Source organism: Cygnus olor, chromosome Z (assembly GCF_009769625.2).
Source record: "Cygnus olor isolate bCygOlo1 chromosome Z, bCygOlo1.pri.v2, whole genome shotgun sequence".
Lineage (NCBI taxonomy): Eukaryota > Metazoa > Chordata > Aves > Anseriformes > Anatidae > Cygnus > Cygnus olor.
The window spans coordinates 24,059,604-24,076,697 of NC_049198.1; the positions used below are offsets into that span (position 1 = coordinate 24,059,604).

Here is a 17,094-nt window from a genome sequence, read left to right on the forward strand (position 1 = left end):
GTTCTAACCTGTTTTCCAGGTTTGTGGATGAAAGATAATAGTCAGATTTGATAAAATTTTGATACTGCAGAATATAAGGTGGATTTCACTACTAGTTAGGTTTTACAGTGAAGATGAGGTAGCATTCTTCTTAATAAAACGTATTGACAACTTCAATTGCAAAGGTGAGAGAGACAATAGAGTTCTGATCCAACAACAAAAAAAAAAGTAACACAGAAAAACAGAAACTGAATTTTTTGCCTGCTCACTGTGGGGATACCCAAACAGACAAAATGAGCAAGGCATGGTGATAGAAGATCCCTTTTTCTTGATATTACTGTCACTCTTAGCCCTATCCTGTTATTGGAAATTTGTTATTGGTAAACATAATTACTGAATATAGTTTTTTTTTGTATGTTACTTTGCTTGCACCTGATACCAAGCAAACCCAGCAATTTTCCTGCAATTATTTTGTATTTCTGAGGAAATACAGAATGTTATAACGTGGGATCATCTATGATGTTCTTTTACAATCACCTTTTATGCGCTTGTATTAAATCTTTCTGTAATCCAGGACCTTGGGGCTTACTAATATCTCACAAACCTCTCTGCCTATGTCTCAATGGGCATGCCCGTAAATTACTACAGCTCAAGAATACTGCCCTCTATTGGAATTGCTTTGAGAAAAATAAAGACTTGGCTAACACAGTAAATCAAACTGTCTAGGCAAAAGTGTGCAGAGGATGTTAAAAATCAATTTATCTGTTATCCATACAACACAATACAAGAGCTATTCTGACCTGCGCACTGGGCACTGATCTTTCAATTTGAAGTAGGTCCCCATTCCAAAAAGAAACTGTAATTCAGGTATTTCTCTGTTACACGGACAGAAAATGTGCTTTTGAAAAGGTGAATGTGGAGACTGTTGGCTATGGTATGTTTGATAGCAAGCAGAGTTAAGAGACTATGATGTAATCATTCTGTTAGGTTTATCTGTTAAGCTCAGTGTAAGCACCAGCTGCAACTGATCCAAAAATGCTCCCTAAATTGGAATCCATTTCTCCTGAGATTATGTAGAAGTTACACACCATGTTTTGGATGGTCCTCTTTTTTTATATAGATGATTCATATAGACACAGAAACATGAATGGGTGTACCAGTCTAAGAAAACTGACTAACGTACTGAGTTAATTTGTTTCTGTAAGTGCTTGCCCTTCTCCATAGGATAATTGTTTAGGTAATCCTCTAGACATGTGATGAACTCCATCTTTAGTTCACAGAATCACAGAATAATTTAGCATGGAGGGGAACTTTGGAGCTTATCTTGCCCAACTCCCTACTGAAAGTATGTCCAACTTTGAAATCAGATCCAGCTCCAGGGTTGGATCAGGTTACTCAGGTCAGTGAGTCAAATCCAGAAAAACAGAGAACCCACAGCATCACTGGACAACCTGTTCCAATGCTTGACCACCCTTCTTGTCAAATTGTTTTTTGTAATATCTATTCAGAATATGCCGTACTGCAACTTGTGGATGATGCCAGTTCAGAAGACAAATGCTTTTTAATCCAGAAGAAACTGTGTTGAGAAAGGGTTGATAGATGGTATTTAAAAATACTCATAGAAAAAAATACTTCAAGGATAAACAACAGTTTGGAAAATAGTTTGCATGTTTAGTCGCAATGTAGTTGTTGTTTTACATGCAAAAGTTGGCTGTCACAGCATCTTGCCCACTGGAGAAGTAGAATGTGTGTAGATCTGTATTCATTAGAGGGATATACACACTTATAAGAGCGTAGTGTTGAACAAAATAGACCAGCTTTCAAAATAAAGAATTGTACTTCCACCACTAGCTGTTAAGTTTAGAGCAATTTAATAACATATTATGTGGTTTATATATAATGTGATTGTGGTATTCACTCCTTACGTGCTTTAAGTATATGTACAAGTTTTGGTGCCTGAGTCATCTATCTGCAAGCCACAGCAGACTCATACCCTCTGTCAAGTGTGGTAGTGGTGGGGAAGTAATGCATATCGATTAGGAAATTTTATCTTATTTCTGTTTTTAGCTTCCTTATTATATAAATAGCTTTATAAATAGTCTTACTTAAATAATTGCCTCTATTTAAAAATAAAGGAATGGTTTTTTTCCTGCTAATACTATTTATTAGGTGATTTTCTATGGTACCTTTCTCCACAGTTCAAATTTTGTCATGTTTTATTTATAAATATCCTTTGATTTTATATCATATCTCACCTGTATACTTATCTTTATTCTCATTCACTGTGATAAAATAGCTCCTTTGGCTCATAGAATCATAGCATCTAGGTTGGAAAAGACCTTCAAGATCACCAAGTCCAACCATCAACCTGACATAGCGAGTCCCACCACTAAACCATGTCCCTAAATGCTACATCCACACATCTCAAATACCTCCAGAGATGCTGACTCCACCACTTCCACTTCCCTGGGCAGCCCGTTACAATGGTTGTCCACCCTTTATGAGAATAAATACTTCCTGATATCCACTGTGAACCTCCCTTGGCGCAACTGAAGGCCGTTGCCTCACATCCTATCACCGTCACCTGAGAAGAGTGACCAACACCCACCTCGCTTCAACCTCCTTTCAGGTAGTTGTAGAGAGTGATGAGATCTCCCCTCAGCCTCCTTTTCTTCAGACTAAACAGCCCCAGTTCCCTCATCTACTCCTCACAATTCTTGTTTTCTGGGCTCTTTACCAGCTTCATTGTTCTTCCCTTAATGTCTTCTGCCAACTCAATACCTTTCTTGTAGTGAGGGTCCCAAAACTGATAACTCAAGGTGCTCAAGGTGCGGTCTCACCAGTGCTGTGTCCAAGGTGACAATCCCTTCCCTAGGCCTGCTGGCCACACCATTTCTGGTGCAGGCCAGGAGGCTGTTGGCCCTCTTGGCCAGCTGGACCACAGCTGGCTCACGTTCAGCTGGCTGTAGACCAGCACCCCCAGGTCCTTTTCTGCCAGGTAACTTTCCAGCCACCTTCCCCAAGCCTGTACCACTACAAGGGGTCATTATGCCCCAAGTGCAGCACCCAGCAGTTAGCCTTGTTGAATGCCACCCAACTGGATGCAGCCCATTGACCTAGCCTATCCAGATCCTTCTGCAGATCCTTTCTACCCTCCTACAGTACTCATTGTAAACTTTGATTTTTCGGGGGTTTTAAATTCTTTTAAACCCATCATTTTTTGTTCTATAGTTGTTTTCAAATTTGACTGAAATAGTTGTTCTGTGTATCACAGATTACACTTTTAAAATAATAGAAACAAAGCTACAATGCCTCCTCTTTGATTTGTGATTGCATTTAAAAAAAAATTAAGTTAATTTATCTTTTTTTTTTTTTTCCGATTAAGATTTCCACATCTGACAGTTTAGTTTCTCACATTAACCTGCACTTATTTGCTTTCTCTGAGGCTTTTGTCTTCTTTGTTCCATTTATTCTCTTCATTAGTAATGCCTAGAGCTGAGAAGAAATAGAATACAAATTCAGCGTGTCTGAGTGCAAAGTTCTCCATAAATTAAAGTTTTGTGCTCTCTTCTGTTATATTTTGAGCTTAAGTCAGAAATACTGTATGTTGATATTTTGTCAGACATATTTTTCAAAAGTTGACTAAATTTTTGAACGGATTTTTCCTTTTAAAATACAAAGAGATAATAATTTTGAGAAGACACGATGCCCAGTCAAGAGCTTAACTTAGAGCTCTGAGCCTTCTGTCTTCTAATCTGCTCAGAAGCAGCTTAACAACAAGGATTTCCCTTAAACAGGGTTGGGGAGCACTCCTACACACCCTGCATAACATTTGAAGTCAAAAGGGATTCATGAGTTTAGAACAGCTCAGTAACAGAAAAAAACACCAACTGAAGTAGCTACTTCAGACAAACAAAATAACAGTGGTACTAACATTAATCCTGGTATCACAGAAAGGAAACGATTGAGTGGTGATATAAATTATGGAACATATCCCAAAGTTTCATCTTTGTCATGTAAAAAATTACAATTATACATTTTTTTCTTGTATGCTAACTGCTAAAGTAAATCATCCTATGACACTGGGCAATAGCTCGGAGTAATAACACCAGTGCATAATAAAAGAGCTGCAGTCCTTGAAGATCATTTATCTGCAGGAAAAGAAACCTGCAATGACAAGATGAAGGCAAGTGATCAAGCTCTTGGGTATTTCTAAAAGAGCAGAGAGGTAAACTCTTGAATTCTAGGTTGTTATTTTACCAAAATTTCTTAGGAAATTAGATAAAATTAGCTTATTATGTTCTGGTTCTTTCATCTGGTGAATGAAATAAGTATGAAGACATCTTATGCAGTCATCAAGAACACCTGACAAATAATGGGTCTTGATTTCACTACTGTAAAAAGAAATTTTGAAGTGGATATTTAAAAAAATGCATGAGCATACAGAAATAAAACCATGATCATTTTACCATGCCATTTCTATGCTAATTAAAGAAAACAAATGTCTAAATGCAGTTGGTGAAGTCCACAGGAAGTATGAGGCCCCATATAAATCATCTGCTCAGATTATCCTAAAAATGTCTATAGAAAATCTTTGCAGACCCTTAGCAGTCACCTCCGCATTTCCACCACCTGCATTAATAACTGGATAGCCAAGACTCAGTTTCAAACATGCAGATGTGCAATTGCTTGCTGAATCAGAGCCCATGCTGTGGATTTCTGATTTTCTGAGAAGTCAGTGCTCATTGAAGAATTTATTATCGCCAATATGAGACTACTGTGAATAACTTACTTAAGTGAGGAAAGAAATTTTCTAAAAGTGGAAATATGAAATAAGGTGACAGAAAGAGTGGTAAGAAGAAGAGATTTAATCCAAAAAATTATTGGCAATGCATCTTTTTTTATGTGATGTCTATCTCGTGTTATACAGTCTTCAAGACTGTGTCCCTCCTGTCCCTCCTGAAAAATATGAACTTACATTTAAACTTAGATTGCTTGATTAAAGAAAAAGGCTACTTGAGTATAACTTCCTTCTTAAATTATTGTAATTAGCATGCGGCTCGGTAGTCATGTGGTGCCATTTGTTTATGAAGAAAATAGATAAGCATTTTGCAGGGTAAATATTGTTCATTTGGCAATTTAATTGAAACAGTGGGACTATCATTTTGCTAGCATTTTTAATGCATTTAATTGAAAGAAATGTGTGTGCAGTTGGACCAATCTTAAGTGAACAAAAACCAGACAAATAAATCTGTATTTTTACATATGCATTCCATTAATCTGGAATTGCAAGCAAATTTTTGTTGCACTTTAAAACCCCGATAAAGCAAAAATACATTAGGTAGCTTTTGCCCAAGTGATGTTAAGTAATATTAAATATTGACCAAACGTTCTGGGGAGTGTTAAGTTAAGAAACAACACAGTCTTAGGTCTGTGTTGGAAAGGCTAATTGTTCTAACTGTTGAATTTCTAGAAGGTATGTGGGAAAACAGTGACTTTGCTTTTTATTTTTGAAATTGCAATCATTTCCTAAAAGAAGAGTTTATGTTTTACGGCAGGCTGTAATTACCTTCCTAAGGTCTATTATTCCAACAGTAGAACTAGTTTCTAATAAAAAGAAGTCCATAGTGGTACTTTAAGAATCCTAGAGAAGAGCCTTGTGACCTGGCCACCTTTGTTGCATGATATTAGGGGATAACCAAAGGAAAAAATGTGAGCATTTTATTTCAAGGGATATGTATTTTTCTCTCAGATGTACATTTTTGTTCCTCCAATACCCATTTCGGCTATCATAAATTTCATACTGGTTTTGAAATTTTATTTGTTGTCAGTCTTGAATTTAGAATGTCAGAACATTTCCTTGGACAGAAGTGTCTACCACAGACTCCCAGGTCCCTTTTTAGGCATGATTCCTAATACTTACAGTCCACATCTAGCTTTTATTAAGAATCAAACCTTGTTTAATACTTCGAATTTACTGAAAAATCTGCCCTTTTTCAGACAAAGCAGGTGAATCAGATTATAGTAGTTTTGTTTCCTGTAATCAGAATGTGAAGCCAGCTTTTTTTTTTTTTTTTTTTTTATGGATGGTGAACTGAAGGCAAGTCCTTTATCGTCTTCTTCTGCTTGCCTTGATTTGCTTTTAGAGCAGATTTCCATTTATGACCCAAGACAATGTCTTTTCTTTTTTTTTTTTTTTTTTTTTTTGTGGAAATTCACTTACACTGAATGTGGGGTGATAAAAAAGTAACTGCTGTCACTCTGGGATAGTAAAAAAAAGTGTTTTCACTTAAGGACCCTCATCCCCATCTTCATCATCTTTCTAAAAAGAAGGAATATTGTTAAGGTCTGCAGGGTATACAAAGTGCACTTTGTGGAGGCATACTGCAGCATTTTTATGTAGTCAAAGCTTTGTAGAATGAAATATAACCTATAATTCCAAAACTCTCTTGGAGAATGAGGAAATTACAGGAATTAAAAGTCCACAGGATTAAAAGATGACATATCTGTATTGTGTTTGCTATTGCATGTATTTTATGAACTGGTCAGATAGCAGAAAAAAACAACTTACTAACTGAATTTCAGACAAAGGGATATTCCCTGAAGTTAGTATTAACACTATCAGTTGCAAATAGCAATGCATGGCTGAAGCTCAGAGCATCGATTTTATTATACTTCTTGAATTTTCAAATATTCCTACTTCAGTTTCATTTTGTTTTTCACAAAAATCAAGCAGATGATGGATTATTCCTCTCTCATCTCTGCAGAAATATCTAACTGTAGAAAACATTTTCATATTTCCATGGCTTGAGGCTTCAGTGCCCACAGAGAAAAATGTGTCCTTTCCAGCAAAATCTTTAATTGATTTCTAAGTTGAAAAAAGTAATGTATTGTTGGTAATACACAAAACTCTTCCCCTTACCCTCAGGTTATCATTTTATCTATGGGTAAATCTTGGAAGACTACAATAGTTAATTTGCTGTCAGAAGTGATAATACAATGGTGCACTTTTTGTTTTTTTCAGCAGCAACCTAGGAAAGCAATTTTCCTTGTTTTCTGCATTTTCACATTTATTAGAACCAAAATTTTTCCCAGAGTTTTTATTCTTGAAAGCTATACTAGATTGTTTTTTATGGTTGTCTTGTTTGCATGCTGTCTTCCATCTTACTGTCTACCATGAAGAACTGAGAAGCTTCTTCTGCAAAACTTATGTGAAATTTTATGCAGTTATTCCTTGTTTTGCTGAGCTACACAATATCATTTTTCTACTTACTGTGGAAAGCAAAGGGCTCTTTTTAGTTTGAAGGAGGTTCATCTTCAATTATTGATGGAATAATATCACAATCACGGTTGTGATCCATTAAGCAAGGTAACTCAACCAGCTAAAAATGCATAAGTAATACTTAAATTCTGTCTTGCATGAGTACTCTCTCTGTTCTGCACTGTAGCCTGGGTTAGCAGACCTTGAATACTGTGTTCCACAATAAATATGTGTCAATAGTACCTTTAGGAAACAACAAGTTAAAATAGTCAGGTATATCTATAAAATAGACTAAAGCAACACTGAAAATGTACTTTAACCCATATTTCTCAGCATTTTTGTAATAGCTAAAGTAATTTCTTTATGAAGTTTAAAAAGAAATTAATGACTTGTAGGTACTGACTCTTAAGACAGAAAAAAAAACCAGTTGTTGATTGAGATTAGAAGTATACAAATCTGTCTCAAGAAAGTGATATGAAAAAAATTAATCAACCTCGAGCAAATGTAGCTCAGATTCATTCTGTCAGTAATTGCTCTGGGAGGGCAACCACTTGAAATATTTCTGTCATTCCCAGTTCTTTGCTTCTGTCTAACCAAAGTCTTCACTCATGAAGCAGTTGTCTGTGTTAGGATTTGATACAGTCTCTACATTTGTTTTCTTCATGCTTTGATTTGGTTTGTTTTCTTGGAGAAGCTCTGTGCAATTACTGTCTTAAGCTTATATAAAATCTGTTGCCCCTTCTGTTATGTGGCCTCACTCCCCCTGTCTTGGCAACAGCTGCACAGCATGATGAAAATGTCTGCCTGGCATTCTCCTCTATTTATAGGCTGTTGACCTTAGATCAGAATTTCCAGAAAACTCTTCAATGGCCTCTGCTCAGAAGGCTTAGGCTCTGTCAGAACAAGTTGCCTTTCTGTCTTATTTCAACTGATGAATTTCTCACTAAATTATGCATTTAAGTATAATAATGTCCATATGAGAGAAAAAATAGCCCATTAAATAGTCACTAAAAAGCCCTTTCAGAATTTCTTTCTCTACAAGCAATCCTTACCTGGATGACAAATATAAAGTACAGAAGCAGGGGCTAAGAACAATATTCCTTTAAGTCTCAAATAAGAAGCCACAGTACAGACTTTTTCCAGATATGGAAGTCAGTGCAGTCTTATGATGAAGAACCTTGTTTGGTCAGTTATTATTCAAAGACTGTTTTTTCAGTCTTTGTCAGAAGTCAGAATACAGTCAGAATTCTCTACTGGAAACAAGTTTTAATCACAGATACATTATTTAGTGTTGCTGTGCAAAGACTTGAATGATTGCTTGAGCCTTGCTGTTAAATATGAAAAAATAAATAAGGAGATGTCCCTGAAAATAGCATGTGGGAGGGTCAGACTAAAGCATTTTAGCTTTCTGTTATGCCCCCTTCTGTGCATAATGCATAAACAGTTATTTTTGATGTTTTTTGGACCAATGGTCATTAGAGAAATAAATTCAATTTGAAACAAGGAAATAGAGCAAGTAAATGTTATCCATGTTTTTGCCTAGAGCTTTATTTTTTGTTACTTCTGTTTTCAATTATGTATGCTTTATATCGCATCATTTTCCATCTTACTCTGCAGATTTTTTGAAAGGTTCGTAATATGATTTTCTTTTTTAAAGGTGCATTCAGAAAGAGAGCATCATGAGCATATTTGACATCTTTTCAGATTTTTATAGGAATGGACATTTAAATAAGACTATTATTAAAGTAAACATGTTTTTAAATTGATTTTTTTTTCCCAAGTTACTGGGCTTTCAGCAGTAAACAAAACAGTTGAACCATGCATTATTTTCTCGCACAAGCAGTAAAAAATGGATGTTTGTCTACAGGAAAGCTGGACCAGAGCAAGGTATCACAGCCCCTTCTGAGAGCAGTTGACTGTTGGCAAGAAAGTTTGTGGAGCAAGCTCTACCCTGCTCAAGCAAAATCAACTGTGTTTGCTTAAGCAATTTCAATAGGTGTCTCAAGTTAGTATGTCCAGAGCACACTGAGGAGTGTTCATGCGAGCCGTGCAGCCAGTGGGTCTCTCGCAGGAGGCGTTTCTGGCTGGTAGCAATACCTGCAGCCAAGAGCAAGGTAACATTTCACCCACCCCAGCTCAATCCACCAGCCCCCTCAGACTCCAAGCTTGCGCTAACAGTATGCATGCATCCTCACCGTGTGTGCCTGCCCAGAGGAAACCCCATGCAAAATAGTAGGGTTCAAACTCTTCCTTAGTCACAGGGAGAGACACCTCTGCACCCTTGCTTCTAGAGTACTAGGAGAAAGGTGTTTTGGGGACTGATTTTTCCCGTCTCTCCTGTTGAGGCTGTACCACTCAGTGTAAATGAGTATTCACTGCACTAGTACTTGGTAAGAGCCAGTGGGTGCAACAGCTTTAAGAGAGAGATTGACCTTCTTGGAGGTTATCGTATAAAGTTCCAGACTTTCAAAATGGGTGGAAAAGGGTCTGAATGTGGGTTTCTAAATCTACACTACCCCTGGGTTCACAGAAGCTTCTGCCTCTACTTCAAGACTTGGTTCAGCAGAAAAGTTTGGAAATGTTTACTAGGTTGAAATTCAGAAGGGGTGAAGGTGGTTGATGTGGATAAAAGTGTGGTGACGCTACTAAATGGTGAATGGTTCTTGACTGGACAAGACCCTGAGCAATGAAATACGACTTCAAAATTGGCCCGGTTTTGAATGAGGGGCCTGGGCCAAATGAGCACCAAGCTCCCTTTCCAGCCTAAATTATTCTGCGAGTTGGTGATTCTTGATGTGTTTACACAGTGTAATGTAGAACAACGTGTTAGTTCAGGCACTGTTTAGACATAGCTTTATCCCAGCTGGTGTGTTGCAATTCTGGTTGGTTGTGACTGTGTAGTTATTGTAGTGAATACTGTAACAGTAACAATTGTTAGCTTGTTACAATTGTTACAAAAAAATCTAAATAGATACATTTTTGTGCAGTTTTGGCAAATTGAGGAAAAGGTCTAAGACTGCAATCAAAATACTCAGTAACATATAAAACTGAACAAACTGCTGTTACTTTGTGCTGTGAGCACAGATGTTTCTTCTGGGGTAATTCCAGTAAATAAGATAGTCCTTGGGGGGTCCTGTCAAGCTACCTTCTCTTCCCTCATTCCCCTTTTCCCTCCAAAGAATTGCTGTAATTTTAGTGTCTCTACATTTATTAACCTGGTGTGCAAAAATGTCAAATGACAGCTTTCCAGGAGGAGAAACGAGACTACTGTTCAGGCCACAGGGGAACACAAGGGAATTTCAAGCCCTGTGACTCAGAAAGAAAAGCTGAGAGGAATTTTGTTTTAATTTTCTTGTATTTCAATCTTGGCTTTCCCTCAACATCTCCCTGCATTCAGTAATCTACTTTTTAAGCCTGCAAACCATTCAGAGTCTTAAATTACTGGCATCATAGTGGCTTCTCTGGCTGGACTATATTGCTGGTGGAGGACACCACCCTGGATTCCTCAAGATTTTCATCTAAGAAAGAAAAATGTCCTGGAGAGTACATGCCGTCTGTCTAGGGGCTACTTCTCTAAGGAATTTAATTTGAGACCTAGGGGTTTTCCTTGACAAATTGGGTAGCACAGAAACATGCTATGTTCAAACTAGTTTTTGGGGCAGATTTGTTCTGTAGGTAGATGATGCAGCTCTGTCAAACACTGTATACTAAGACTGACAGACAGTCTGGGAAAAAAAATGAGTTATTGGTTTTCAAATAGTATTTTTTTACAGTTTGTTCTTAAACAAAAAGGTTTTAGTGCAGAAATCCATGCAGATATGCAGTGTGAGAGTTCTCTGAAACTGCACTGTAATTTGAGAGGTACGTGAACAAAGTCTTTCTGTGTAGACTGTAGCTGCATGAAATTTTATTTCTTTAATGCATAAGCCATTTTTGACAACCATTTTTCTGTGAATGTTAGGATATTAACATCTCATCAATTAAAAAATTAAAATGAAAAGGGCATACTATTGCCAGGTATCTTATCTTATCCAAGGGCAGATGGAGAATGTTTGCTGCCTGCTAATAAAGAGGAACAGTACAAATCCAAATTGTGCCATTAGTTGTTAGTTTTGTGACTGAGAGATGAAGTCTGAGACTACAGGAAGTAAGAAGCTGGCAGCTGTACATTGGTAGCTGAGTATCTTCTGATGCGGAGTCAGAAATTGAGGCTGTGAAATGTTAATTGGCGTGCTAGGAAGGTGGTGAGCATCGTGGCTTAGTTGATTAAGATGGTGCAACATTAAAAAATGTCAGATGGAGAGGTTACTTAGATCTGTGTTTAATCATCTAGATGTAACTGTTTCTGAAATGGTAATTCAGCTTCTGTAAAATTTTCAATAATTAGTAAGTATAACTTTTAATTAATGTTCTTTTCAGCCTGCAATATATTAAATTTATTGTTTCCAAGTTATTACAGTAAACATTAGAAGTCACAGCAGCCATTTTCTGCAAAACAACTTGTTAAGGAATTGTATGCAGCTTCATGAGAACAGCTTCACCATTTTAATCAACATAAGTCACCCAGAACTAAGGGTATATTTCAAATTCAGCTATTTATTCTAAGAAATAATGGTACCTTGAAATTGTTGCAATTAATTCTCTGTGTGTTGCCACCACTTATTTCAACAGGTGACTGAGCTAGAGTGTGTGAGCAGTCAAGCCAATGCAGTCCACACACATAAAACAGAATTAAACCAGACAATACAGGAATTAGAATCTACGCTGAAGAAAAAAGAAGAGGTATTTGCTAATGTTTATTTTGGCTTTTTTGTTACATCTTTTCTAAAGGAATTCAATATTAATCTTGCAATGACTAGTAAGTGTCATGGTATTTCCTATGGATGTAAAAATTTAATTTTTCAGCTTATTTGAAATGAGTAATATTTTTCCTTCTACATCTGTCCAATATAGAGCTAGGTGTCCGAAGAACAAAAAATATCATTTTTTTATCTTTGCTTTTACTCTTTGCAAAAGTAAGTCTGCATTGAGGCACATGTGGTTTCTTTAGAGCAATCACCACACTGATGCTGTCCACACTGACTAAGAAGGGAAGCAGTCATAAGCATGCTTTCCTTTTTCTGGAGAGAGGGGTCTGGAGCAAGAAATATATCAATGCCTTTTTTTCAGGCCAATCTGTTTTTCAGTCTATGTTAATATAGCTGATTTTTATGATCCCTAAGATAAGCCCTCTCCTTCAACGCGTGCCAAACCCTCAGCCTGTAACTTGGATGATATTTATTGTGCCATCTGCCTTGGGCTCGGCCAGCAACAGGAAAATACAAAGAATTGGAGTAACACCTGCACTGGCATGGGTCCTAGAGGAAAAAAGATTTGTGCCACAGAATGACTGGGGATTTCCCCTTTATGGATGGGAAGAAGGAGGTGGAGGGGGCCATGTGTGATGGTTTGCTTGCCCTGTTTAAGATCAGATCCCTTGAGCCCTGCATGGGCACAGACAAAGCATGCACCGGTATGTACATTTGGAGGGCCAGTGTGTCCTGCAGGGTCTCCAGCTGTGTTGTTGTTAGCTGTTTCTGAGGAGGATGCAGGAGAAGAGCTCCTAGGAACAAACAGAACATGCTCCCAAAATGGAGGAAAGCCTTCTTCAAGCTCCCTCAGACCCGAGATTAGCCTTAGGTTGGTAATGATTCCCATTTTGGTGCCCTTGCTCTTTCACACTATGCTGAGTTGCTGAATGCAGAGATACCTTTCCAAGAGGAGTTCTGGAAGGTAAATATGCCCCTGTAGGGAGAAATATTTGTTAGTTTTAAGTGTTTTATAGAAATCAATGGTCAAGGATGGTAATTTTTTGATGCTCAGCCCTGCTGCTAGTGACATAATAAGCAGCTCACAGATGAAAATTGGATTTTTCTCATGAAAAAATGGGAAAGGATAGATTATAACAGAACATAAAAAACAAAATTGTTTCTCAAATTACAAGGACCCTTAATATTCCAAGAAAAAAAAATATTTCAAGTCTTTTGTATGGGAAGGAGGCTTGGACTTGCATGACAAAGAAAATACTTGTCTTTATTGTTGTTTATTCACAAGGGGATTGCCTTTTGGGGACTGTGATTCAGGAGTATTGGGAGCAGAGCTTAAACTTCATGTGCTATGATAGGCAGTAGCCAGTTGCTAGTTTTGGTATCATTGCTATGCCTTGCTCAGGAGAAGAAGAAGCAGCCAGCTTACCTGTACTGAAGCCAATCCAAATAATATGTTGCTAAAGAAGTTGTTTCTTCTCCTTTAGGAAATTGAAAGATTGAAACAAGAAATTGACAATGCCAGAGAGCTCCAGGCACAGAGGGATTCTTTGACCCAGAAGTTACAGGTGAGCTATAGTGCATCATCTTAATTTAGATAGAAGGGCAAAATGATCTTCAAGTGAGCAGTTTACATCAGCAACTTCTGCTGTATCGATCGAAGCTGCTGGGTAAATATGTAAGTTGTAAAGTGGTGGGTCAAGATGCTCCTGGAGAATTTGGAATACAATTTCCACCTGCAGTAAGTCATTATTTTTTTACCGAGGGAACAGAACCAAATTTCATTTATAGTGCCACCGAACTCCACCCAGCTCTGAGGCAAGCAGATGTCCTTCATCAATACATGTCGTGGGCAGTTCTGGTCTCATTTTCACAGCAATGTCTTGTCATGGGTCTTGTGTGCCACTGAACTATCAGGCTTGTTGATAGGCGTCATGTTGGTATGAGTCTGTATTCAGCTTCTAAGCATTCTCTGGTAAAGGTTAAAGTGTTCTTGCAGAGTACAGACTTTAAAAACAGAATTTGACATTTTATTTTTAGGATTATATATAATTATTTAGAATCATTGTATTTTTATTGTTTGTTTTGCTTTTTTTTTTTTTTGTTGGTTTTTTTTCTTCTTTTTTCTGTGTTGATCCTTCACTGTGTGTAGAACCAGATACCTCAGCCTACTGGAAGCAGTATACCCTCCCTTGCTATGTCTGAGCTCCTGTCCTTCTGTTGCTGAGCTGACCAGCCAGCATGGACATGACCCCCTTAGGAAGCATCAGCCTTCTGATTGAGGTTGACCCAGAGCTGAGATGGGTTTAAACTCTGAATTCAGACGTCAGAGTTTTGATACAGCTGGAAACTCAGGCATTAAATAGCTCCAAATCCAAAGTGCTGAAATGTGACCATCACTATTCTGCATCTTGACCTAAATTGTGCCAAAAACAGGCTCTGCCAGGCTATCCACAGCTAAAAGATCATCAAGTGGATATTCTTTGAAATGCGTTATGTGAATTGAAACTTTCTTGAATCTCATTGTAACCTACAGAATAAACTGCATTAGAACAAAATTATTGTATTCATTCTCCCCCATTCGTAAGTCAAATTATTTGTAAAAAAAACTATGTTATTACATAGCTTCTTTGAAGATTGTTTTGAGTACACCTGAGCTTGCCTGTTCCACTATTCCAAAAATTGTTGCTGACTTTAAGCACGGAAGTTTTCAGATGAAAAGGAACTTATATGAGTGATTTAAAAATGAGATTATAATGAAAGTTAGAAATTGTGCTAGCAGTGGCATATGTAATATCAGCATAAGACCACATGAAAAGTAACAATGAGCTGGGAAATAGTTATCCTTAGCAAGCAGAGTTATGGGAGACTAGCAAAAGGCTAAAGATTTTTGAGAATCTGTAAGTCCTAACTTTTTATTAATAATTATACTTCACAAAGGTTGTAGCTTCCTTTTGAGATATATATTTATCTTAGGAACCAAATGGATGTATTATGTATATAGGTCCATATGTCACATTGTAGGTGATCAGTTTCTCAAAATGGTTAGGATCTGACATAAAAGTTGCCATTCTTCAGGTTAAAGCTTATTACTGTCCTGATGCAGCTCTTACAAAAGATCTTAAGTCTTTGCGTACTGCAGTACTCATTCTGCTTTGCCAGCAGTGGCCTTCTCCAAGCCACTTCACCCTACACCTGTGATGTCAGAGAAATTGTGTTTTCTTCCGTAGCTCCGGTCTGACCATCCCACATCTGTTCGCTTCCGTTGACTCATTGTCTGTTTTCGGAGTGATTGTCTCTAGGGTCTGTATCTGTTCATCACACACTTTTCTCTTCCGCTTTGTTTTTCACCCTCTTGTGTTCATAAATGGATTATATAACTCTATAATATTTTGGAATGCAGCCTATATGAAAAACATTATACAAAGAAATTATTATTGCAAGGTATGTTGCATTTCTCACATATTTATATCAGGGAATGAATTTGAAATCCATCACTGGGAAATCTCAGTGAGCAGCAGTATGTTATCACTGCAAAGGGTAAGTATCAGGGCCCTTGTTACTTAATAGTTTAATTAATTGAGACATATCAATCACTCATGATCAGTGTGACTCTCACAGCAAGTCAGGATATCTTTATTACTGTGCCTGATCCCTAAATACAGCTGTTGTGTATGATTTGAATATTTAATTCTGATCCTTTCTCTGACTTCCACAAGAGATTATTACAGTGTGAATATGTTGTGGTTTAGCCTGGCTGGCAGCTAAACACCACACAGCCGTTCGCTCACCCTCCCCCCTCCCTCTCTGGGATGGGGGAGAGAAACGGGAAAGTGAAGTCTGTGAGTTGAGATAAAGACAGTTTATTAAGACAGGAAAATAATAATAACAATAATAACAACAACAACAACAACAACAACAACAACAATAATAATAATAATAATAATAATAATAATAATAATAATAATAATAGTATTAATAATAATAATGTGTACGAAATAAGTGATGCACAATGCAATTGCTCACCACCCGTTGACCGATGCCCAGCCTATCCCCGAGCAGCCGGCCCCCCACCCCGGCTAGCCACCCCTATATATTGTTCAGCATGATGTCAGATGGTATGGAATACCCCTTTGGCCAGTTTGGGTCAGCTGTCCTGGGTCTGTCCCCTCCCAGCTCCTGCTGCATCCCTAGCCTGCTCGCTAGCAGGACAGAGAGAGCATGAAAAGTCCTTGGCTTGGTGTAAGCACTGCTCTACAACAATTAAAACATCAGCATGTTATCAGCGTTCTTCTCATCCTAATCCAAAACATAGCACCCTGCCAGCTACTAGGAGGAAAATTAACTCTGTCCTAACTGAAACCAGGACAGAATAGCAAAAATGATTTGTTAATAATTTATTTATTTTCTAAAAGAAAATAGTCTATGAGAAGTGATTATGGCTGCTGTAAGAGCTTGAAAAAACAGTGTACAATAAACCTTGTAAAGGGCCTGAATGGATCAGAAGAGTAGGTGAGATTAATTGCAAATAAAGCAAAATGACACAAGTAGGGGAATGGATTATGTTATGTGGATACCTCTCCCCTTCTTCCATTAAGAAGCAGCAGTTCTGAGGCGGACTGTAATAGGAAGCTGCACATGATCCGGACATGAACTTGTAATTCAATACTATTATAACAATCATTAAAACTAATCTAGGGTAAGATATGTCAGGATCACAAGTAAAATTCGGTAAGCAGCGTTTTCCAGAAACCAACAGCAGAAGGCTTGAGCGGCCAGTATTGTGTGAAATACCAAAAGGACTGTGCCACCCAGCAGAGCTGAGGGGACACTGAGCCCCATTTCCATGCCACACAAGGTCACTTTGCCATGGAGGGCCCTAGTACCTGTGGCACTGAGGCCGTGTAGCACGTGCCAGCGCTTGGTATGGAGGTCAGGTGTAGGCCCGGCGAGGGACAGCCTGCAGTGGGTGCCGACGGGGTTACAGTCACCTAGCTTGCTTGCTCCTAACACCTGTGAGGAAGCTGATCATTGCCTAAGCACACACCT

General features: G+C 37.9%; 1 protein-coding gene across 2 annotated transcripts in view; it reads left to right on the forward strand.

The window, feature by feature from the left end:
- HOMER1 (homer scaffold protein 1) overlaps nt 1-17,094 on the forward strand; it is an 86,872-nt gene that overhangs the window by 67,054 nt on the left and 2,724 nt on the right. For both annotated transcript variants that reach the window (XM_040540211.1, XM_040540212.1), the window contains exons 7-8: nt 11,912-12,022; nt 13,533-13,613. In XM_040540211.1, the coding sequence (XP_040396145.1) occupies nt 11,912-12,022; nt 13,533-13,613 (192 nt within the window). The remainder of the gene's footprint in view (nt 1-11,911; nt 12,023-13,532; nt 13,614-17,094) is intronic.